Source organism: Salmo trutta, chromosome 11 (genome assembly GCF_901001165.1).
Source record: "Salmo trutta chromosome 11, fSalTru1.1, whole genome shotgun sequence".
NCBI lineage: Eukaryota > Metazoa > Chordata > Actinopteri > Salmoniformes > Salmonidae > Salmo > Salmo trutta.
The window spans coordinates 20147351-20170919 of NC_042967.1; the positions used below are offsets into that span (position 1 = coordinate 20147351).

Genomic DNA, 23569 nt, shown 5'->3' on the forward strand with positions numbered 1-23569 from the left:
TTCAATTCCCCCATTACATGTTCATTATTTAACCCTCTGGTTACCCCCATGTTTGTGTGCGTGTTTGTTCTATTGTTCAGGCTGTTACTGACGGCTGGTATTTTGTTGCCGGGTTTTGTTATTACGCCCGTTTATTTTGTGGTACCGGTATTTTTCCCGCACCGTAGTATTGTGTTTATACTGGTGTTATCTTGTATTAAATACCTTGTCCACGCACCTCAGCTCTCCTGTGCCTGACTTCTTTCACCAGTTACCCACAGCCTTGACACTTATAGATGAGCCAGTGGGTTTGCCGACGAAAATGTAGCGAGGACCAGCCAACGAGAGCATACAGGTCGCATGGACAAAAGTTGGCTTAAAACATTAGCTATTATTTTTGCTTCAATCCAACTACATCTGAATCAAACGATGAAACCATCGGCCAAACGACTGAAGATTTACATTCAGACCTTTTTTCAGTGCATTGTGAGTTGTATTTGTCAGTATGGCAATGTAACTATATTGATCTGTCAGTTTCCCTAGCTAATTCCCTACTTTTCACAAGGACACACTCAGTGTTACGTTCCCCAGTTTCTGTGTTGTGGTTTTGTATGTGTGTGATTCAGGATGGCTTCCTGAAATTCCACCCAAGCAGCTGATTGGTTGGCCCCATTGCTAATTGGAGAGCTGACCCCGCCCCCTCGTCAGGATACAGCTGTATCCCATTAGACTCCTTCTCCAGCTATATAAACCAGTGTTCTGCTGTGCAGATAGAGCTGAGGGTTATAGCATATGTTGGTTGCTTTGCAGAAAGAGATTTGGGATGTACTATGTTAGTTGTTGCTGAGAGAGATTAGTGTGTCTTGTCTTGGTTGTGACTGAGAGACAGGTTTTGTTAAGTATTTTTGTAGCTGCTGATTTGAGGTATGCGTGTGCCGATAGAACTGTGTTTTTGATTCTTGAAATTGCTTAATTATGTTTGTGTTATTCTGTTTCATTTGTTCCCGGGGGGAAGGGGAAGGCACCTAGGGAGTGCTTAGGTAAGAGGCCCGCGGGCATACAAAACCTGTAGTATTCACTGTCTATGTACACTAGGTAAGCCCTGGGTGGACCACCCCCTGTATTTTTGTTAGCGCAGCAGGTGGTGCGAAGTTAGGTAAGTAGTGGGTAGGCAGGTAAGGTCGGAGAGGGGGCATTGACATTTACTTTCTTTGCTTTGATTCCGTTCAGCCCCTTTTCCCCAAATTTACCGTATGAAGAAATAAATTCCCTGTAAACGGTAAATTCTCTGCCTTTGTCATCCTTACTCGCACCTACAGTCCCTTACCGCTTTCACTCCACGGGGAGTTGAGTTGTAGCAGGGTGTTGCGTTCCCTCTTCCTAGAGGCGTACGTAACACTCAGTAATAAACAGCTCTAACATTACAGGCTTCACTGTTATGGTTCACAGTAGAGGTCTGCACAGGACCGATTTCTTCATCCAGCTCCCTCCCACACCCGCTGGCTTTCTGTCTGACTCCCACCCACAAGAACTGGTCCCAAACCCAACCGCAGTCCCTCAATGTTATTTTAGGTGTATGTGACGCAGCTCACTTGCCAGCCGTGGTCTCAGTAATTTTGCGCCCTATAGGCAATATCAAATGAAATATAAAAGTTAAGAAATATGTGAAATTACCAGAGATTCTCACATGGCCCTTACTTTGTATAACGGCTATATCAGCCAATATGCTAGATCTAGTTTGAAGAGAGCAGAGTAGGAGAGACTTTCTCTTGAGATCTTTTTCTAGAAGAAGATTGGCAGATTCCCAGCAGGGTCAGACAGCCAGGTAAGACCAGTCTATGGAGCTCAGATGAATTTTACAGTATATTCAGTGAATGATACAAAGTTCCATCTTGAATTGATGGGTAGACCTACAGTAGCTTAATGACAACAGCTTAATCTTAAAGCTACAGTCTGGGATCTGGGAATAATGGTCATTTCTATTATTAAACCACTTATTTTCTTGGATAGTGTCATGTATAAATGTACTCAAGTAATTCTTTGTCATGCCTCATTTTAAGAGGATCGACTGGTGACGGGTCTCAGCACGGTCAGGCAGCCGGGTAAGACAAGTCTGTGACAGAGGTGAGGTGAATTTTTGCAGATATAACACTTCATTCTCTCTGTCCAGCAAACACTGGACAAGCTAGACGCTAATTTAAGGCAGTCTGACAAACCTCTAAAGTTGATTTCCAAACTGTATCAAGGGATGATAGAGGCTTTTCCCGATGACACAAAAAATGTGAGGAAGACCTGGTAGATGCTATTGATGATGGCGAATGGATACAGATATGTATGAATGCCCAGTCATGTTCATATATCGGACATAAATTACTGCAGTTTAAGACCATCTGTAGAACGTACTATATGCCAGTTAAACTGAATATCATGCACTCAGAAATTGTATTATTCTGCTGGAGGTGTAAAGCACACAAGGGGACTTGTTTGCATATGTTGTGGTCTTGTGAAGGCTGGCTAAATTCCAGCAGAGTCTTTTATCTCACATCCATAAGGTCTGGATGCTTTATATGGAATACTGTACAACTAAAGGAGTCTGTATTGAAACATGCTCACGTCAGGGGAGATGCCTATTTAGGCAATCCCTAGTTGCTGGGCTGCTCAGTCCTGGCCCTGGGGGTCTGCTGTTGTAATGTTGTCACTCTGGCCTTGGCCTAACACACCTGAAACCAATAATGAATGTTTCACTAAGATCCTAAAGCTGAGTGGGGTGTGTTGGGTTGGTGCGCAACAGGGCCGTGGACCCCTAGGGGCAGGACCGGGTGACCCAGCTATATTGTGTGCAAGTAGAAAGAGCTACAGTACTATTAGGTGTCACGTCCTGACCAGCAGAGGGAGTAATTGTATTAGTTTTGGTCAGGATGTGGCAGAGGGTTTGGGTTTTTGTATGTATTTCTACGTTCTGTCTAGTTTAGTTTTCTATGTTTAGGTTTGGGTGTTGGACTCTCAATTGGAGGCAGGTGTTTCTAGTTGCCTCTGATTGAGAGTCCTATAATTAGGTGTGTGTTTGGTTTGGGTTTTGTGGGTAGTTGTTTTTGCATTGCTTTTAGTATAGCCTGCAAGACTGGTGTACTGTCGTGTTTTTTCGTGTTCTCTAATAAATAACAATGATGAGCACGCAACCCGCTGCGCCTTGGTCCATTCCTGACGACAGATGTGACATTAGGCCTATGATTTAAATTATATGGAGGTTGTACTGTTTCTGTGTGTTAATGTGTAGGTGTATGTGTGTTTTCATTCAACTTTTAATTTTGAAACCTATCCCTTGAGACAAAAAAATATGGGAAGGAAACTGTTGGGGAGTTGATTCATTGACTAGACTGGTGGGGGTCAGGCGTGTAGGCGGCTTGGGTTGGCTGGGCGGTCTGGCGGAAATTTGTTATAGAGAATGTCTTAAAGACAATCAAAGTTAAGTCTTTGTAATTATGTGTAAGAGTTGTTCATTTGTGAGGCAATTGGTTACAGGTGCAACACAATATTGAATTATCATTGATCTAGTTCAGTCTTATCAATCACTTAAACATACTAAATAATCTCTCACCTAGCTTGATGACTGTGGGCATTTTTTGCTTACTTTTTGTTCTTAATAGAGATGGCAAGAAGGGCCATGGGTCATATTAGATTGTGTAGAAATGCAGGAAATGTGATTTAGATGCCCTCAGAAATGGGAGGAACTCCAGACCCCCTGGCAAGTTATGTCCTCCTGTGCAAATAGCACTGCTGGGTGATTTAAAAAGTCAGTCAATCGATCAATAATATAATAAAACTCATTTTTAATTTACAATATGTAGAATCTATGAGAATAGAAAGGTTCAGAACGTTTGTGAAACATCACAGCACATTTGAAAAATATATGGCAAAACTAGATGATGCTCAGAGATGGGAGGGGTTGAATGGAGCTAAAGGATGGGACTAAAAACAAACAAAAGATAACTATTGTAAAATATACTGTTTATGTATAAGCTGGAAGTAGAAGCCTAAGTGTTGTCCATTTTACTCTAATTAGGGGAGGGCTGGTAGGAAAAGGAACATATATGTGTATATATACACTGTGTTATATATACACTGTGGTATGTATGTATGTATGTATGTATGTATGTATGTATGTATGTATGTATGTATGTATGTATGTATGTATGTGTGTGTGTTATATATATATATATATATATATATATATATATATATATATATACATATATATATATATACAAAAACATATATGGGGATTGGAAATGAGGCAGACAATTACATTGGTGGAAGCCACAATCTATCTGCAACATTAAAGCTGATCTACCCCTATAACAATATGTGTATATATATGTCCCCCCAAGTCTAAAACCAAAGTTGCGACCCTGTGGCAGAGGGAGCTTGGGGAGGGGTGTACTGTAGACTGCATATTATGTTTTACTGACTGTAGAAAAGCATACGTGCTGGGTTGATTTCACCCTCTGGAACAACCATTTTTCAATCCAGGTCATTCTGTGTTTTGGTGCTTTGTCGTTTGTACACAATACATCTGTAACTTTAAAAACCTCATAGGGCGGAATCAACAGCTTCTCCTTTTCTTCCATCATTGGGTAGGACTTGAGCCAAAATGTGTCTTTATCTCAAAGAGCTGGAGGAAAATAAGCCAAAACGGATTTCTTTGTTCACTTCACCTGCAAACTCCTTGTTGGTTCTTCTGTATGTGGTGTAACAATCCTGTTGGTCTGGATTTTGTTTCAGGAGGAGAATGGCTTCAGTCAGCAGGAAATGCAGGGAGTGGAACTTGACGGAGGACGTGTAGACTTTCCTATTGGTCCGGACTGCTTTGTTAAAATCTTTGTATATTTCGGGCTGACTTGAACTGTAAGCACAGATAGCCTGGATATGCTGCAGTTTAAAGGAGAAGTTAGCTTTTTTACAACCAAATCTCTAATTTTGATGGCATGTTATAGAAGGATCCAGACATTTTTGTTGTTGAGAAACTTACCCCAACCAATGATTCACATCCTCGTTGAGGAGTAAGGTAGCAAAAAAAAACATGAACAATGCTCCAAAAACATCCAAATACATAATTTTAGAAACTGAAACGCTCTCAGTATAGTGATGCAGGTCTTTAGATGTCGTACACATGAAATAGTGTCATTCCAAAATGTTATATTCCATTTGGTGCGGCTTGAGCTGTTTCCCCTATCCAGCTGTTCCATTCTTCGTGTAGCCTGCTGCTAGAATGGATGGAGAGGTATCGCTTGAATGAATAGAACTTTGCCATCCCTGTGGTAACACCAAAGGTCAACAGGAAGACTGTCCACACTGCATTCTTTGCCATATTCATTCAAACCAACTACAGACATAAATGTGGAAAAGAGAACAGAAACATTATGGCATTGTTGATGGTTTTGTTAAACAGGGGTAGCAAATTGTCCTCCTGAAGAGCTTTTGTACTGTGTGTGCAGGGTTTTACTCCAGCCCTGCTTTAACACGTTCAATTCAATTAGTTTGTACCTTGATACTCCATGGGGGTGCCACAGGGCTCAATTCTCGGGCTGACTCTTTTCTCTGTATATATCAATGATGTCGCTCTTGCTGCTGGTGATTCTCTGATCCACCTCTACGCAGACGACACCGTTCTGTATACTCCTGGCCATTCTTTGGACACTGTGTTAACCTCTCTTGAGTAAGGGGGCAGTATTTTCACATATGGATGAAAAGCGTGCCCAAAGTAAATTGCCTGTTACTCAGGCCCAGAAGCTAGGATATGCATATAGATTGGTAGATTTGGATAGAAAACACTCTAAAGTTTATCAAACTGTTAAAATAATGTCTGTGAGTATAACTTGTCATGGATAGGGGGCAGTATTTTCACGGCCGGATAAAAAACGTACCCGATTTAATCTCATTATTACTCCTGCCCAGAAATGAGAATATGCATATAATTATTAGCTTTGGATAGAACACACTCCAAAGTTTCTAAAACTGTTTGAATGGTGTCCGTGAGTATAACAGAACTCATTTGGCAGGCCAAAACCTGAGAAGATTCCAAACAGGAAGCGCCCTCTCTGACTTTTTCTTGGCCTTCTTCATCATCTCTATCCAAAACAGGGGATCTCTGCTGTAACGTGACATTTTCTAACGCTCCCATAGGCTCTCAGAAGGCGCCAGAACATTGAATGATGACTTTGCAGGCCATGGCTGAAAAACAGTTGTGCATTTGTGTAGCGTGGTTCATTCTGCGTTGTGTACTTTTATTTAGGACACTGCCACAACTGGAATTCTGATGGTTGAATAATTTTTATTCGACCTGCACACGAAGAGACAACACACAATATGTTAGCCCTCGGTGCAGTCACAGCTCTCGGGCACCTTGCTAGTTGAAGGTCCGGCACAAGAGAACGATAAATGCGTACATACATTCAGTGCCCAACAGCACACTATACAATTAAAATGATATACAACATATTCGGAACAAAATAAAAGACATACCTGCACACGAAGAGACAACACATAATATGTTAGCCCTCGGTGCAGTCACAGCTCTCGGGCACCTGCGTGAGCACATAGCAACTCACTCAAACACGGTCCCAAATACTCCCGAGTTACAATAGGTACCCTAATTAGCGAGCTTGGTGAAAGTTGTTAACATAAATCTTTATAAATGTTCACATTGTAACAAAACCTATAGTTGCGTAAAACCCCTTATGTAACTTTACCACAGTTTTATATTGACAAATTACGGCGCCAAGGACAACATACCTTGCTAGTTGAAGGTCCGGCAAAAGAGAACGATAAAATGGTACGTAAGTACGGATAACCTGCGATGGACCAAACCAAAATATACAAACTTTTACAATTAGGTGTATTTACAATATAAATATCAAAAAAAATGTGTACACCGAAAAATAACATTAACTATGCTGTTGTAATTAAATAAAGAAAACACATTGAATTATTATTATTGTTATTAACTTATTAACATCCCCTCTTGACCTGGCCTACTTGGACTGTCCTTGTGCGCAACTTGGTGCATAATCTAGGGGAACAACATCACTCTACTACATTTGGATAGTGGTCGATCTGAGAACAATGAGACTGGGGGCACGTGCACGAGACGACTCCCATGTTTTTATTTTTTCGTCTTTGAACGAAAACAGGGTTTCCCGGTCGGAATATTATCACTTTTTTACAAGAAAAATTGCATAAAAATTGATTTTAAACAGCGTTTGACATTGTTCGAAGTACGGTAATGGAATATTTTGAAAGTTTTTGTCACGAAACGCGGCGGGTGCATCACCCTTCTTTACCCTTCGGATAGTGTCTTGAACGCACGAACAAAACGCCGCTATTTGGATATAACTATGGATTATTTTGAACCAAACCAACATTTGTTGTTGAAGTAGAAGTCCTGGGAGTGCATTCTGACGAAGAACAGCAAAGGTAATCCAATTTTTCTTATAGTAAATCTGAGTTTGGTGAGCACCAAACTTGGTGGGTGTCAAAATAGCTAGCCATGATGGCCAGGCTATCTACTCAGAATATTGCAAAATGTGCTTTCACCGAAAAGCTATTTTAAAATCGGACATAGCGATTGCATAAAGGACCTCTGTATCTATAATTCTTAAAATAATTGTTATGTTTTTTGTGAACGCTTATCGTGAGTAATTTAGTAAATTCACCGGAAGTGTTCGGTGGGAATGCTAGTTCTGAACGTCACATGCTAATGTAAAAAGCTGGTTTTTGATATAAATATGAACTTGATTGAACAAAACATGCATGTATTGTACAACATAATGTCCTAGGAGTGTCATCTGATGAAGATCATCAAAGGTTAGTGCTGCATTTAGCTGTGGTTTTGTTTTTTGTGACATTATATGCTAGCTTGAAAAATGGGTGTCTGATTATTTCTGGCTGGGTACTCTGCTGACATAATCTAATGTTTTGCTTTCGCTGTAAAGCCTTTTTGAAATCAGACAGTGTGGTTAGATAAAGGAGAGTCTTGTCTTTAAAATGGTGTAAAATAACCATATGTTTGAAAAATTGAAGTTTTTGGATTTTTGAGGAATTTGTAATTCGCGCCACGCCTATCATTGGATATTGGAGCAGGTTTTCCGCTAGCGGAACGTCTAGATGTAAAATAATTTTCTCCTAAAAAACCGATAATATTCCGACCGGGAGTCGTTGTATCCGTTCAAAGACGATAGAATAAAAACATGGTGTCGTCTCATGCACGAGCATGAGTCCCATTGTCCGCTGATAGACCACTTGCCAAACGCGCAAATGTGTTTCAGCCTGGGGCTGCCTCGATATCATTCAGCTTTTTCCCGGGCTCTGAGAGCCTATGGGAGCCGTAGGAAGTGTCACGTTACAGCAAAGATCCTCAGTCTTCAATAAACAGAGACAAGAAGAACAAGATCTTGTCAGAGAGGGCACTTCCTGTAAGGAATCTTCTCAGGTTTTTGCCTGCCATATGAGTTCTGTTATACTCACAGACACCATTCAAACAGTTTTAAAAACTTTGGAGTGTTTTCTATCCAAAGCTAATAATTATATGCATATTCTAGTTTCTGGGCAGGAGTAATAATCAGATTAAATCGGGTACGTTTTTTATCCGGCCGGGAAAATACTGCCCCCTAGCCATAAGAGGTTAAACTAAATGCATGGTCTTCAACCGTCCGCTGCCCGCACCCTCCCACCCGACTAGCATCACTACTCTGGACGGTTCTGTAAATAGCCCACCCAACTACCTCATCCCCATATTGTTATTTATTTTTGCTCTTTTGCACCCCAGTATCCCTATTTGCACATCATCATCTGCACATCTTTCACTCCAGTGTTAATGCTAAATTGTAATTATTTTGCCACTATGGCCTATTTATTGCCTTACCTCCCTAACCTTACTACATTTGCACACAATGTATATAGATTTTTCTATTGTGTTATTGACTGTACGTTTGTTTATCCCATGTGTAACTCTGTGTTTTGTCGAACTGCTTTGCAGCTCATTTCCTGACGATGGCTTACCGCTCTTCGTACTTGCTGACTTCAACCTCCCGATTGCCTTCCATTCATTTCTGTGAACTCTTTCTTTCCCCTCTTTTGACCACTCACAAGGCAGACAATACACTTGACCTCACCCTTCCGCAGTCCCACTCTCAAGACAGGCAATACACTTGACCTCATCTTTACTAGAGGCTGTTCTCCTACTAATCTCACTGCAACCCCCTCCAAGTCTCTGATCACTACTTTCTTTCCTTTTCTGTCTCCCTTTCCTCCATCCTTAACCGCCACCAAATGGTCATACGCCGCTCGCAATCTTCACTCTCTCTCTCCTCTTCTATCCTATCATATCTCCCTTCTGCAAAATACTTCTACCGCATGTTTCCTGATTCTGCTTCTTAAACCCTACACTCCTCCCATTCCGCATCTTATGATATACACAGTCCCTTTTCCTCCCCTCCTGCTCCGTGGCTGAGTGACTCCTTGAGAGCTTACAGAACAGGGCTGCGGGCAGCTGAGCAAAAATGAAGGAAAACGTCACTTCTGGAGGACATATCATCCTTTCACACCCTCCGCTCTACCTTCTCTTCCTCTGTATCTGATGCTAAAGCCACTTTTTTTCACTATAAATGTTAAGTTTCTGCCTCTCACCATAGGAATCTATTTTCCATCTTCTTCCTCCACCCCCTCCTCCCTCCTTCCTCTCTGAGGAGGACTTTGTCAACCACTTTTAAAAGGTTAACTACATCCTCTCCTCATTCACTCAGCCCATTGAGTCCACTCGCCCCACTCACACAGATCTACCCTATGCCTTGACCTCTTTCTCCCCTTACTCTCCAGATGAAATCATGCGACTGGTGCGGTCTGGCCGCCCGACAACCTGCCCACCTGACCCCATCCCCTCCTACCCGCTCCAGCCCATATCAGGAGACCTTCTCCCATTCCTCACTTCCCTCATCAACTCATCCCTGACCACTGGCTGCGTCCCTTCTGACTTCAAAATGGAAGTAAGATGGTTCACTCAACCGAGACTGCTCTTCTCTGTGTCACGGAGGCTCTCCGCTCTGCCAAAGCTGATTCTCTCGCTCCTCTGTTCTCATCCTCCTAGATCTATCTATTGTCTTTGACACTGTGGACCATCAGATCCTCCTCTCATCACCCTCTCAGGGCTGGGCGTCTAAGTCTCTGCACACTGTTGAACTGCTTCAACCAGGTGGAATGGAGAGGATCTGTGTCAGCACCACGTTCTCTCACTACTGCTGTCTCCCAGAGCTCGGTTCTAGGTTAAAATGTAAATGTAAAGTGTGTGTTGGAGCAGGGCTGGAACAAAAGCCTGCATACACAGTAGCTCTCCAAGAGGAGGGTTCTCCACCACTGGTGTAAAAGGCTTCAAAACAGTAGTTCTCCAAGAGGAGGGTTGTCCACCTCTGATGTAAAAGGATACAAAACAGTAGTTCTCCAAGAGGAGGGTTGTACACCTCTGATGTAAAAGGATACAAAACAGTAGTTCTCCAAGAGGAGGGTTCTCCACCTCTGGTGTAAAAGGATACAAATCAGTAGTTCTCCAAGAGGAGGGTTGTACACCTCTGGTGTAAAAGGATGCAAAACAGTAGTTCTCCAGGAGGAGGGTTCTCCACCTCTGATGTAAAAGGATACAAAACAGTAGTTCTCCAGGAGGAGGGTTCTCCACCTCTGGTGTAAAAGGATACAAAACAGTAGTTCTCCAAGAGGAGGGTCTCCATCTCTGATGTAAAAGGATACAAAACAGTAGTTCTCCAGGAGGGTTCTCAACCTCTGGTGTAAAAGGATTCAAACAAACTTTCCTCTTCTTCACTTGGATTTAGTGTGCTCTTTTTTACAGGTTTGCACTCTGGAAAGCAATGTAAACCCTGTCTCAGAGACACATATGGAATAGAACATACCTTTGCATGAACTTCAGGCGTCTTTAAGATGCTGTATCGGTCTACAAGGCAGTCACAGCCTCTCCTCAGTGCTTCTGAGAAATTACACTTATATAGAGAAGCCATCACAAAAAAACAGACACACACACACAGACACAGACACACACACACACACACACCCACACAGGCAGGAAACACCATATAGCTTCTTGGAATTGTTTGTTCATACTTCTTTCATACTGAGCTATGTGTGAACATGACTAACAGCAACACCACTGCTGATACTGAGAAAAGGTGTGTGTGTGTTTGTGTGTGTGCTTGCGTATTAGTACCGAAAGACCATTAAACCTCATCATAATCTTTGCCCTCTATTCAAGGACCAATAGCCAATATACCAATAATCAATCAATTGATTGATCGATCAGTCGATATATCAACCAATCAATGAAACAACTATCAGGGAATAAGCAAAACAGCAATAAGGCAAACATTGAGGCCCCAAGTATACATTTCGGAGCCAATCAAGGACGGCAGAGGCGGGGCACCACCTGCTATGAGAATCAGCTGGTGATGGGTGACATGCCTGTGGGCCAATCAGGGCGGGGCACTTTGTGAAGAAACATCCATTGAGGTATGTGTATTACAGAATAAACCAGGTACCGCTTGTAGACTTCTTTCTCTGTTGGTCTCTCTCTACCCAGTTCTTATTGTTCTTTCTGATTTCCCTCTTATTGGAGACAAAATGTCTGGTGGGGGGGGGGGGGGTGTAAAGCAAGACAGTACAGTAAATATTCCTCCCCACCAATTGGTAGTTTCCAGTATCACTTTATTGGACAATTCAAATTGTGTCATGTTATACTACATCTTAATCAGTGGCCCATGTAATGTTATAACTTCAGTTTGTCTAATTGTAGTACAGTGAAAGTGAAAACTGAAAGGACGAGACATACTGCTGTCAAGCTCAATGATTTTCTTTATTCATGTTGAAACAAGCTGCAGAAGGCATAAGAGTGATTTAAAGTCTCCTATGGAGTCTGAAACACAGGCTAATACAAACATCTTAATAATCACTATTTCTGGTAGTCAGGATGAGGTTTTTATGTAACATTCACCAATGAACCAATTACCTTATTACAATAAAAGCTTTAGACACTGAAAACACATTGTTTGACTTTATTTACTATAAGAAGGATAAGCAGCCTGACTGTTTGATTTCAATTCTATTTAGGGACAATGACTCAAGATCAAGAATAATTTTCTTAATTAATAGTTGGCTTCTTAAAAATTTTGCAATTCAGGTTACTCAGTGTGTTGATACTCTTTAGTTTGTACACAACATTGCACCAAAGGTTTCTATCATTTTCTTTCTTCAGCACGGCAGTAACTTTGAACACTTCATATGGTGGAATCAACACCTCCTTTTCATAATTCCCCATCTCTGGGTAGGACTTCAGGTCAGCGCCAAAACATGTCTTAATCTCGAAGCAGGACTCCTCTCCAAAATGTGTCAAGTTCTTTATGAAAGAGCTCGAGGCAAAGAGGCCAAATCTGATTACTTTGTTAACTTTACTGACAAACTCCATGTTGGTTCTTCGATATGTGGTGTGACAGGTCTTTTGGTTCAGTTTCAGGAGGCGGAGGGCTTCAGTCAGCAGGAAATGAAGGGAGTGGAAGTGGAAGGAGGTGGTGTACTGTGTTCTTTTGGTTCTGACTGCTTGGTTGAATACTGGGTATATCTCAGATAACTCTGCTGTGTAAGCACAGATAGCCTTGATATGATCATGTGTAAGTTCTTTAGAATTATACTGAGAATTGTCTTCTTTGAATCGTTTCTCCACATTATTTGCACATCTTTCTGCCTTCATCCAGGCTTCTTTGAAGATCCTTACATTGCTGTTTTCATTCGGGAGATATTCCCCCTGCACCTTCTTGAACATTCTTTCAGTGCAGCGTTGGTACATGTCGTCAACAGAGTTAGGGACCATGTCTAAGGGTATGGGGGAATGGAGACCAGGCTGACGGAGATGAACCTTCATTGAATATGGTGGAAAAAAACTGGCAAAATTAATTTAAATTCTCTCTCTCGGAAATTCATTAATTCAAATTCAATAAGATTTATTGGCATGAATAACAAGATCAAGGTTGCTAAGCAAAGTGACACACAATTATGAAAACAATAGTGACAACAATAAAAGTAGTAGCTATAATACTATAAAAGTAGTAGCTATAATACTGTATATACTTATATATCAAATAAAACAAATACATATCTAATAGAGAAATGTAATAATGTTATGCCTCTCTCTCAAAATAATGTAGAATCTTACCATCTTGGAGTCCACACCCAAAGTCCAAGCCTGGAAGAAATACATCACAGCAAAGGTTTGGATCTTCTGTCTTGCCATGATGTCAAAATACATTGGTCCAATGTCAACTTGTAATGGAGATGAATTGTCTTTTAAGATACAGAATCAGCATTCAAGTGTTCAACTTTCAGGGTGCCTTGTTATACCATTACACTTGTGGTTATGTTCACAGTCCCTCCTCTCTTGCTGAGAACAGGCACGTACCCCTAAAACCACAAACCCCTTAGCTCAGTACACACACACAGACACACACAGGTAGCCTAGCGATTTAAGAGTGTTCGGACAGTAATAGAAAGGTTGCTGGTATGAATCCCCCAGCCGGGAAGTTGGAAAAATCTGCGATTCTCCCCGGGTGCTGATGACGCTGATTAAGGTAGCCCCCTGCACCTCTCTCATTCAGAAGGGTTTGGTTAAGTGTGGAAGATTCATTCGATTGTGCAAATGACTAGGTATCCCCTTTCCCTTCACCTAATCACACATATACAGTGTGGTGCCTAGTTGGGAAAAATCCTGCAGTACCTGCGGCATTCCAGGAACAGGGTTGCCACCCCTGGCCTAGTTTAAGCTTGGTCTGCCAATCATTCCTTTATCTGGTTGAGTTAAATATTGCCCTCTTCTGCCCAGAATGCACCGCATCAAGACTGAAGGCCTCTGGGTACATTAGTGTGTGTTTTGGTTTTCAGTGGTCTCTCTGGCCAGTGTCCAGGGTATGATTTAGATGGTATTCCAATATTCTAATAATGCTGGTTATGGTTGTTTCCTTTACTTTGTTATGACTGAGATGTTAGAGACCTGGTAGGTTGATAGGGTTCCATTCCTTTGTTATGACTGAGATGTGAGAGACCTGGTAGGTTGACAGGGATCCATTCCTTTGTTATGACTGAGATGTTAGAGACCTGGTAGGTTGACAGGGTTCCATTCCTTTGTTATGACTGAGATGTGAGAGACCTGATAGGTTGACAGGGTTCCATTCCTTTGTTATGACTGAGATGTGAGAGACCTGGTAGGTTGACAGGGTTCCATTCCTTTGTTATGACTGAGATGTGAGAGACCTGGTAGGTTGACAGGGTTCCATTCCTTTGTTATGACTGAGATGTGAGAGACCTGGTAGGTTGACAGGGTTCCATTCCTTTGTTATGACTGAGATGTGAGGGACCTGGTAGGTTGACAGGGATCCATTCCTTTGTTATGACTGAGATGTTAGAGACCTGGTAGATTGACAGGGATCCATTCCTTTGTTATGACTGAGATGTGAGAGACCTGGTAGGTTGATAGAGTTCCATCACATTGCATTCATATGGTGAGGTCTTTCAGATCTGGGGTGGTAACAAAGAAAAAGAGACCAGGAAAGGATACATAGAAAGGAATGGAGCAGATTGGCACATGGCCTTACTGTTTGGTAACATAGCTGCTGACAGTGTAGTTTATGGTGGAGTCCAGCCACTGTATAGATACTGTAGCACCTAATGCAGCAGACATATCTGTAGAGGGATGTGAGTTTACACAAATCAATTATTTTTTATTATCTATTAAGGAGGACACATTCTAACACACCTACACACGCGCACACACGCACGCACACAGGAAGGAAAGACCACAAGGCTTCTGAGAATTGTTTTGTTCACACTTTCAAACTGAGCTATGTGTGAACATGACTAACAACTGTAAAGCCACTGCTGATACTGAGAAAAAGTGTTTGTGTGTGTGTGCTTGTGTGTTTGTGTGAATGCATAACAGTACAGAAATGTCCTTAAAGCTTATCATCCTTCTCCTCTAATCAGCGACTGATTCAGGCCTGGAATACTGATTGCCAACATACCACTAATCAATCTTTTGACTGTTCGATTTGTCGATCAATCAACCTACCAATTAATAAATGAATGAACTATCAGGGAATAATGAAAACAGCACTAGGTCAAAACTTCGAAAACAATCAAGGACGTCAGGGGAGGGACCCCACCTCCTGTGATATTTAGCTGGTGATACCAGTGGGTCAATCGGGGCAGGTTTTTTGTGAAGTTGAAATAAGTGTATTACCGGATCAACCAGGTACCGCTTGTTGACTTCTTTCTCTGTTGGTCTCTACCCAGTTCTTATTGTCCTTTCTGATTTCCCTCTTACTGGAGACAAAATGTCTGGTGGGGGGGGGGGAGTATTTTGATTGATTTGATCATTTGTTGTAAACCATTGTTTGATGTTGCTGCGCAAATGAAGAAATTACAGTTAATATTCCACCCACAAGTTGTTAGTTTCCAGTATCGGTTTATTGGACAATTCAACTTGTGTCATGTTATACTACATCTTAATCAGTGGCCCATGTAATGTTATAACTTCAGACTGTCTAAATGTAGTACAGTGAAAGTGAAAACTAAAAGGATGAGACATACTGCAGTCAAGCTCAATGATTTTCTTTATTCATTTTGCCACAAGCTGCAGAAAGCATAGAAGTGTTTTAAAGTCTCCTCTGGAGTCTGATACACAGGTTAGTTCAAACGTCTTAATAATCACTATTTCAGATAGTCATGATGAGGTTTTTATGTAACATCCACCAATAAACCAATTAACATAATACAAGGAAAGCTTTACTACTGTAAGTCGCTCTGGATAAGAGCGTCTGCAAAATGACAAAAATGTAAAAATGTAAATGTCTTCGGACTGAGAACACATTGTTTGGCTTAATTTACTTTAAGAAGGATAAGCAGCGTAGCTGTTAGGTCAATGTTAGGTCAATCCTCTTTAGGGACAATGACTCAAGATCAAGATTGATTTTCTTAATTAACCTCTCTGGGCTAGGTGGCACCAAATCGTCCCACCTACGTAACAGCCAGTTGAATCCTGTGGCGCGATTTTCAAAACCTTTGAAATGCTATTACTTCAATTTCTCAAACATATGACTATTTTACAGCTATTTAAAGACAAGACTCTCGTTAATCTAACCACACTGTCCGATTTCAAAAAGGCTTTACAACGAAAGCAAAACATTAGATTATGTCAGCAGAGTACCCAGCCAGAAATAATCAGACACCCATTTTTCAAGCTAGCATATAATGTCACAAAAACCCAGAAGACAGCTAAATGCAGCACTAACCTTTGATGATCTTCATCAGATGACACACCTAGGACATTATGTTATACAATACATGCATGTTTTGTTCAATCAAGTTCATATTTATATCAAAAACCAGTTTTTTACATTAGCATGTGACGTTCAGAACTAGCATACCCCCGCAAACTTCCGGGGAATTTACTAACAATTTACTAAATTACTCACGATAAACGTTCACAAAAAGCATAACAATTATTTTAAGAATTATAGATACAGAACTCCTCTATGCACTCGATATGTCCGATTTTAAAATAGCTTTTCGGATGAAGCACATTTTGCAATATTCTAAGTACATAGCCCAGCCATCACGGGCTAGCTATTTAGACACCCGGCAAGTTTAGCCTTCACCAAAATCAGATTTACTATAAGAAAAATGGTCTTACCTTTCCTGTTCTTCGTCAGAATGCACTCGGTCCCAAATAATCCATCGTTATGTTCCATCAGCTACGTTTTGTTCGTGAGTTCTAGACACTATCCGAAATGGTAAATCAGGGTCGTGCGCATGTCGCATTTCGTGACAAAAAAAATCGAAATATTCCATTACCGTACTTCGAAGCATGTCAACCGCTGTTTAAAATCTATTTTTATGCAATTTATCTCGTAGAAAAGCGATAATATTCCGACCGGGAATCTGCCTGTCTGTAAATAGAGGGAAATACAGAAAGGCGGGGGCGGCCAGTGCCCACGCCTAAGCCCTTTGTCCTCTGATAGACCACTTAGCAAAAGCGCTCGTGTGTTTCAGCCAGGGCTTTGAATTACGTCATTCAGGTTTTTCCCGGGCTCTGAGAGCCCATTGGAGCCGTGGGAAGTGTCACGTAACAGCAGAGATCCTTTGTTTTTGTAAGAGATCTCAAAGAAAGCCAATAAATGGTCAGACAGGGTACTTCCTGTAAAGGAATCTCTCAGGTTTTTGCCTGCCATATGAGTTCTGTTATACTCACAGACACCATTCAAACAGTTTTAGAAACTTTAGGGTGTTTTCTATCCATATATAATAACTATATGCATATTCTAGTTACTGGGTAGGATTAGTAACCAGATTAAATCGGGTACGTTTTTTATCCGGCCGTGTAAATACTGCCCCCTAGCCCCAACATTAATAGTTGGCTTGGTAAAAATGTTACAATTCACGTTACTCAGTGTGTTGATACTCTTTAGTTTGTACACAACATCACACCAAAGGTTTTCATCATTTTCTTTCTTCAGCACGGCAGTAACTTTGAACACTTCATACGGTGGACTCAACACCTCCTTTTCATAATTCCCCATCTCTGGGTAGGACTTCAGGTCAGTGCCAAAACATGTCTTTAACTCAAAGCAGGTGTTCTCTCCAAAATGTGTCAAATTCTTTAGGAAAGAGCTGGAGGCAAAGAGGCCAAATCTGATTTCCTTGTTCACTTCACCTGCAAACTCCATGTTGGTTCTCTGGTATGTGGTGTGACAGCCCTGTTGCTTTTCTTTCAGGAGGCGGCGAGCATCAGTCAGCAGGAAATGCAGGGAGTGGAACTGGAAGGAGGTTGTGTACTCTGTTCTATTGGTCCGGACTGCTTGGTTGAACGCTGGGTATATCTTAGGTTGACCTCCTGTGTAAGCACAGATAGCCTTGATATGATTGTGACTAAGTTTGTCTAGTTTTTGGTTCACTGAATAATTTTTTGAGGCACATTTTTCTGCTTTCGTCCAGGCTTGTTCAAAGAACCCTCCTGCATTGGTTTCATTTCGAAGATATTCCTTCACCTTTTTGCCCATTTTTTCAATGCAGCCTTTATACATGTCAACAGAGTCAGGGACCATGTCTAAGGGTATGGGGGAATTGAGACCAGGCTGACGGGGATGAACCTTCAAAGAAAATGGAGGGGAATAACAGGCAATAACAGTAAAAACAGAGGAATATTTTGTAAATATTTAAATTATCATTCTCTCTCTTCCCTCTTTCTAAAATTCATTAATTCAAATTCAATATGTTTTAATGGCATGAATAACGAGGTCAATATTGCCAAAGCAAAGTGATAGACACATTTATAAACAACAGTGACAACAATAAAAGTAGTAGCTATAATACTAATACTATAATAATATATACGGTACCAGTCAAATGTTTGGACACACCTACTCATTCAAGGGTTTTTCTTAATTTTTTACTATTTTCTACATTGTAGAATAATAGTGAAGACGTCAAAACTATGAAATAACACATATGGAATCATGTAGTAACCAAAAAAGTGATAAACAAATGAAAGTATAATTTTATATTTGAGATTTTTCAAACTTTGCCTTGATGACAGCTTTATACACTCTTTTGGCATTCTCTCAACCAGCTTTATGAGGTAGTCATCTGGAATGCATTGTTGTGTTCATTTCATGTTTATTAATTCTGTGTTCCCGGTCCAAAATGACCGCCCCATTATAGTTGATTATAAATCCATAATAATACATATATTATCACCTATTATTGTGTCAGATCTTTTTATCAACTTAAGTTCTTGTGAACATTACAAGTTTTGAACTTCTATTTGTTATTTATGGCCTGTCGGCCTCATTGACCTGAGCTCATACAACTTGTTTTAGAGGAAAAAAAGCATAATGTATGGATTATTATGACTATAACAAATAATCTGATGAAACACATTGTGCTATTTATCACAGACTACTTTTTGTCAAAGTTTAACAAGGACTCTCTCCTCACCAGTCATGATCAAAGATATGATCAAGAGCCTCACATACAGTACATCGTTTGGTCATTGTGCTGCCACAAAAAGAATTGTGAGCAAGGCCTCAAAAAAGCTTTATATACCAGAGCTGTGAGAAAAGTTCTATATATTATTGATACAATGTTGCGATTGTTTGTGAGAATGCCAACAGGTGTGGTTCCCGTGGGGGAAAGATTCCCATGGGGGTTGCCGTGGAAGCCAAGAAGGGGAGTGAGGTGCTCAAACACACATGCGTGTGGGGGTCTGGGAGAGGAAGTGTGTCCATCTGATGAATGGACCTGAACTCTATTTTATACACTAATTGTAGTCGCACCCATTCATTTCCAATGATCAGTCATTTTTGACCGGGAACACCACAGGTGTAAAAAAGTAAAATAAAACGCACAAAATGTAATGAAAATCATCAAAATGTATTTTGTTTGTTCAGATGCCCTGTGTGGACAAAGTCATGGAACCTTATGACAATCAGATTAAATGAACAAAATTTTTCAGAGAGAAAACTTGTAAATCGGTCCAATTCGACCGGAACACAGCAGGAGCGTTAACAGGCGTGCCTTGTTTAAAGTTAATTTGTGGAATTTCTTTCCTTAATGTGTTTGAGCCAATCAGTTGTGTTGTAACAACATTTGGGTGATATACAGAAGATAGTCCTATTTGGTAAAAGTCCAAGTCCATATTATGGCAAGAACAGCTCAAATAAGCAAAGAGAAACGACAGTCCATCATTACTTTAAGACATGAAGGTCAGTCAATCCGTAAAATTTCAAGTGCAGTCGCAAAAACCATCAACTGGCTCTCATGTGGACCGCAACAGGAAAGGAAGACCCAGAGTTACTTCTGCTGCCTGCTGCAGAGGATAAGTTCACTAGAGTTACCATCCTCAGAAATTGCAACCAAATAAATGCTGAGTTCAGACACATCTCAACATCAACTGTTCAGAGGAGACTGTGTGAATCAGGCCTTCATGGTTGAATTGGTTGACAGGGTTCCATTCCTTTGTTATGACTGAGATGTGAGAGACCTGGTAGGTTGACAGGGTTCCATTCCTTTGTTATGACTGAGATGTGAGAGACCTGGTAGGTTGACAGGGATCCATTCCTTTGTTATGACTGAGATGTTAGAGACCTGGTAGCTTGACAGGGATCCATTCCTTTGTTATGACTGAGATGTGAGAGACCTGGTAGGTTGATGGAGTTCCATCATATTGTGATCATATGGTGAGGTCTTTCAGATCTGTGGTGGAGACAAGGAAAGGAGACAAGGAAAGGAAGGGATCTGGCCTTAGTGTTTGGAAACATTGCTGCTGAATGTGTGAAGTTTATGTTGGAGTCCAGCCAATGTATAGATGGAATAGAGATCAATATATGTCACATTCTAAGACACACACTCACACAGCCATAACACCAGCAACACCACTGCTGATACTGAGAAAAGGTGTGTGGGTGGGTGCGTGTGTGTGTGAATGCGCAACAGTACAGAAAGACCCTTCAACATCATCATCATCCTTCCCCTCTAATCAGGGGATGATTGAGGCCTGGAATTCTAATAGCCAATATACCACTTTAATCTATCAACTGATTGATCGATCAGTCGATCAATCAGCCAATCAATTAATCAACGTTTAGGGAATAAGGAAAACAGCACTATGGCAAACCTTGAGGCCTCTAGTATAAACTTCAGAGCCAATCATGGATTGCAGGGGTGTGGCCCCACCTGCTATGAGAATCAGCTGGTGATGTGTGACATGACTTTTGGCCAATCAGGGCGCGGCACTTTGTAAAGAGACGTCCAGAATTGACTTAATTGAAGTTAGTGTATTACCGGATAAACCAGGTACCGCTTGTAGACTTCTTTCTCTGTTGCACTCTCTCTGTGTCTCTCTTTGTGTCTCTCTCTGTGTCTCTCTCGCTCTCTCTCTCTTTCTCCCTCCCTCTACCCAATTCTTATTGTCCTTTCTGATTTCCCCCTTATAGGAGACAAAATGTCCAGGGGGGAGTATGTTGTAATATTTACTCTTTTGTTGTAATTGTTGTAACCCATTGTTTGCTGTTGCTCCACAAATAAAGAAATTACAGTAAATATTCCCCCCACCAATCGGTAGTTTCCTGTTTCACTTTATTGGACAATTCAACTTGTGTCATGTTGTACTACATCTTAATCAGTGGCCCATGTAATGTTATAACTTCAGTTTGTCTAATTGTAGTACAGTGAAAGTGAAAACTAAAAGGACGAGACATACTGCTGTCAAGCTCAATGATTTTCTTTATTCATGTTGAAACAAGCTGCAGAAAGCATATACGTGTTTTAAAGTCTCCTATGGAGTCTGATACACAGGTTAGTTCAAACATCTTAATAATCACTATTTCAGTTAGTCAGGATGAGGTTTGTATGTCACATACACCAATGAACAAATTACCTTATTACAATAAAAGCTTTAGACACTGACAACACATTGTTTGGCTTTAAGAGGATAAGCAGCCTCGATGTTTGTCCCTAAAGATAATTTAATCAATGACTCAAGATCAAGAGATTTTCTTAGTTAATAATTGTTTACTTAAAAAGTTTGCAATTCAGGTTACTCCTGGGCTTAGTGATACTTTTAAGTGTGTACACAACATTGCACCAAAGGTTTTTATAATTTTCTTTCTTCAGCACGGCAGTAACTCTGAACACTTCATACGGTGGAATCAACACCTCCTTTTCATGATTCCCTAGTTTGGGGAAGGACTTCAGGTCAGCGCCAAAACATGTCTTTATCTCAAAGCAAGACTTGTCGCCAAATCTTTTACTAATTCCCTTGTCGAGAGAGCTGGAGGCAAAGAAGCCGAATCTGATTACTTTGTTAACTTTACCGACAAACTCCATGTTGCTTCTTCGATATGTGGTGTGACAGGTCTTTTGGTTCAGTTTCAGAAGGCGAATGGCATCAGTCAGCAGGAAATGAAGGGAGTGGAAGTGGAAGGAGGTGGTGTACTCTGTTCTATTGGTTCTGACTGCTTGGTTGAATACTAGGTATATCTCAGGTACCTCTGCTGTGTAAGCACAGATAGCCTTGATATGATCATGTGTAAGTTCTTCAGGATTGTACTTGGACTTGTCCTTTTGGAATCGTTTCTTCACTTTCTCAATAGTTGCACATCCTTCTGCCTTCAACCAGGATTGTTTGAAGATCCTCTCGGTGGAGTTTTCATTTGGAAGGTATTCCTCCTGCACCTTCTTGTACATTTTTTCAGTGCAGTGTTTGTACTTGTCGTCAACAGAGTTAGGGACCATGTCTAAGGGTACAGGGGAATTGAGACCAGGCTGACGGAGATGAACCTTCAGAGAATATGGATGGGAAAAAATATAATTTATTTAATTTAATTTAAATTCTCTTTCTCTCTCTCTCTCGTTGTTGATTTATTTCCTTTCTTTCTCATGTGCAGTCTAAATAGTGTAGTGTCTTACCATCTTGGAGTCCACACCCAAAGTCCAAGCCTGGACTAAATACACCAGAGTAAAGGTTAGGATCTTGTGTCTTGCCATGATGTCAACATGTATTGGTCCAATAGCAACTTGTAATGGAGATTAGTTGTCTTTTAAGGTACAGAATCAGCATTCAAGTGTTCAACTTTCAGGGGGCCTTGTTATACCAGTACACTTGTGGTTATGTTCACAGTCCCTCCTCTCTTGCTGAGAACAGACACCTACAGGCACAAGTACCCCTCAAACCACAACCCCCTTAACACAGTACACACACTTTTTCTGCAGTGGTGTTGCTGATGTTAGTCATGTTCACACATAGCTCCCCGGGTGCCGATAACGTTGATTAAGGTAGCCCCCTGCACCTCTCTCATTCAGAAGGGTTGGTTTAAATGTGGAATACACATTTCGGTTGAGTACATTCAGTTGTGCAACTAACTAGGTATTACCTTTCCCTTCACGTACTCACACATATACTGCACAGTGTGGTGCCAGGTTGGGACAAAATCTTGCAGTACCTGCTGCACTCAAGAAATAGGGTTGCTTTCCCCTGGCCTAGACTAAGCTTTGTCTGTCAATCATTCCTTTAGCTATTTGAATTAAATACTGCCCTCTTCTGGCTGCTGTGAGGAATGCACCGTTTCAAGACACTAAAGCAGCGTTTCCCAAACTCGGTCCACGGGACCCCAAAGGGTGCACGTTTTGGGTTTTTCCCCTAGCTCAATACAGTTGATTCAACTAATCATCAAGGTTTGATCATTTGAAACAGCTGTGTAGTGTTCTTGCAAAAACCAAAAAGTGCACTCTTTGGGGTCCCGACAACCGAGTTTGGGAAACACTGCCCTGAAGGCCTCTGGGTACATTATTGTGTGTTTGGTTTTCAGGGGTCTCTCACCAGAGTCCAGGGTATTTAGACAGTATCCCAATATTCACATACTGCTGGTTATGGTTGTTACCTTTCCTTTGTTATGGCTGAGATGTGAGAGGCCTGGTAGGTTGATAGAGTTCCATC

General features: G+C 41.1%; 3 protein-coding genes across 4 annotated transcripts in view; all 3 read right to left on the reverse strand.

Moving 5' to 3' along the window:
* Window positions 1–13388, reverse strand: part of LOC115202416 (NAD(P)(+)--arginine ADP-ribosyltransferase 1-like) — a 29246-nt gene extending 15858 nt beyond the window's left edge. The window contains exons 1-2 of one of the 2 annotated variants that reach the window (XM_029766552.1): window positions 13241–13388; window positions 11867–12943 (exon numbers count right to left, since the gene is read on the reverse strand). In XM_029766552.1, coding sequence (XP_029622412.1) covers window positions 12173–12943; window positions 13241–13333 — 864 coding nt within the window. In that variant the 5' untranslated portion in view covers window positions 13334–13388 and the 3' untranslated portion in view covers window positions 11867–12172. Of the gene's footprint in view, window positions 1–11866; window positions 12944–13240 lie in introns of those variants that run through there. The other variant, XM_029766553.1, reaches the window with a different exon arrangement.
* A 2601-nt stretch (window positions 13389–15989) lies between these two features.
* Window positions 15990–20785, reverse strand: LOC115202017 (T-cell ecto-ADP-ribosyltransferase 1-like). Its single transcript, XM_029765874.1, has 3 exons — window positions 20750–20785; window positions 17481–18224; window positions 15990–16053 (listed from the first exon to the last, which is right to left on the reverse strand). The coding sequence occupies exons 1-3, from the start codon at window positions 20783–20785 to the stop codon at window positions 16051–16053; spliced, it is 783 nt and encodes a 260-aa protein (XP_029621734.1). The 3' UTR covers window positions 15990–16050.
* A 554-nt stretch (window positions 20786–21339) lies between these two features.
* LOC115202043 (erythroblast NAD(P)(+)--arginine ADP-ribosyltransferase-like) lies at window positions 21340–22718 on the reverse strand. Its single transcript, XM_029765893.1, has 2 exons — window positions 22543–22718; window positions 21340–22413 (listed from the first exon to the last, which is right to left on the reverse strand). The coding sequence occupies exons 1-2, from the start codon at window positions 22618–22620 to the stop codon at window positions 21646–21648; spliced, it is 846 nt and encodes a 281-aa protein (XP_029621753.1). The 5' UTR covers window positions 22621–22718; the 3' UTR covers window positions 21340–21645.
* Between the last annotated feature and the right edge of the window lie 851 nt (window positions 22719–23569).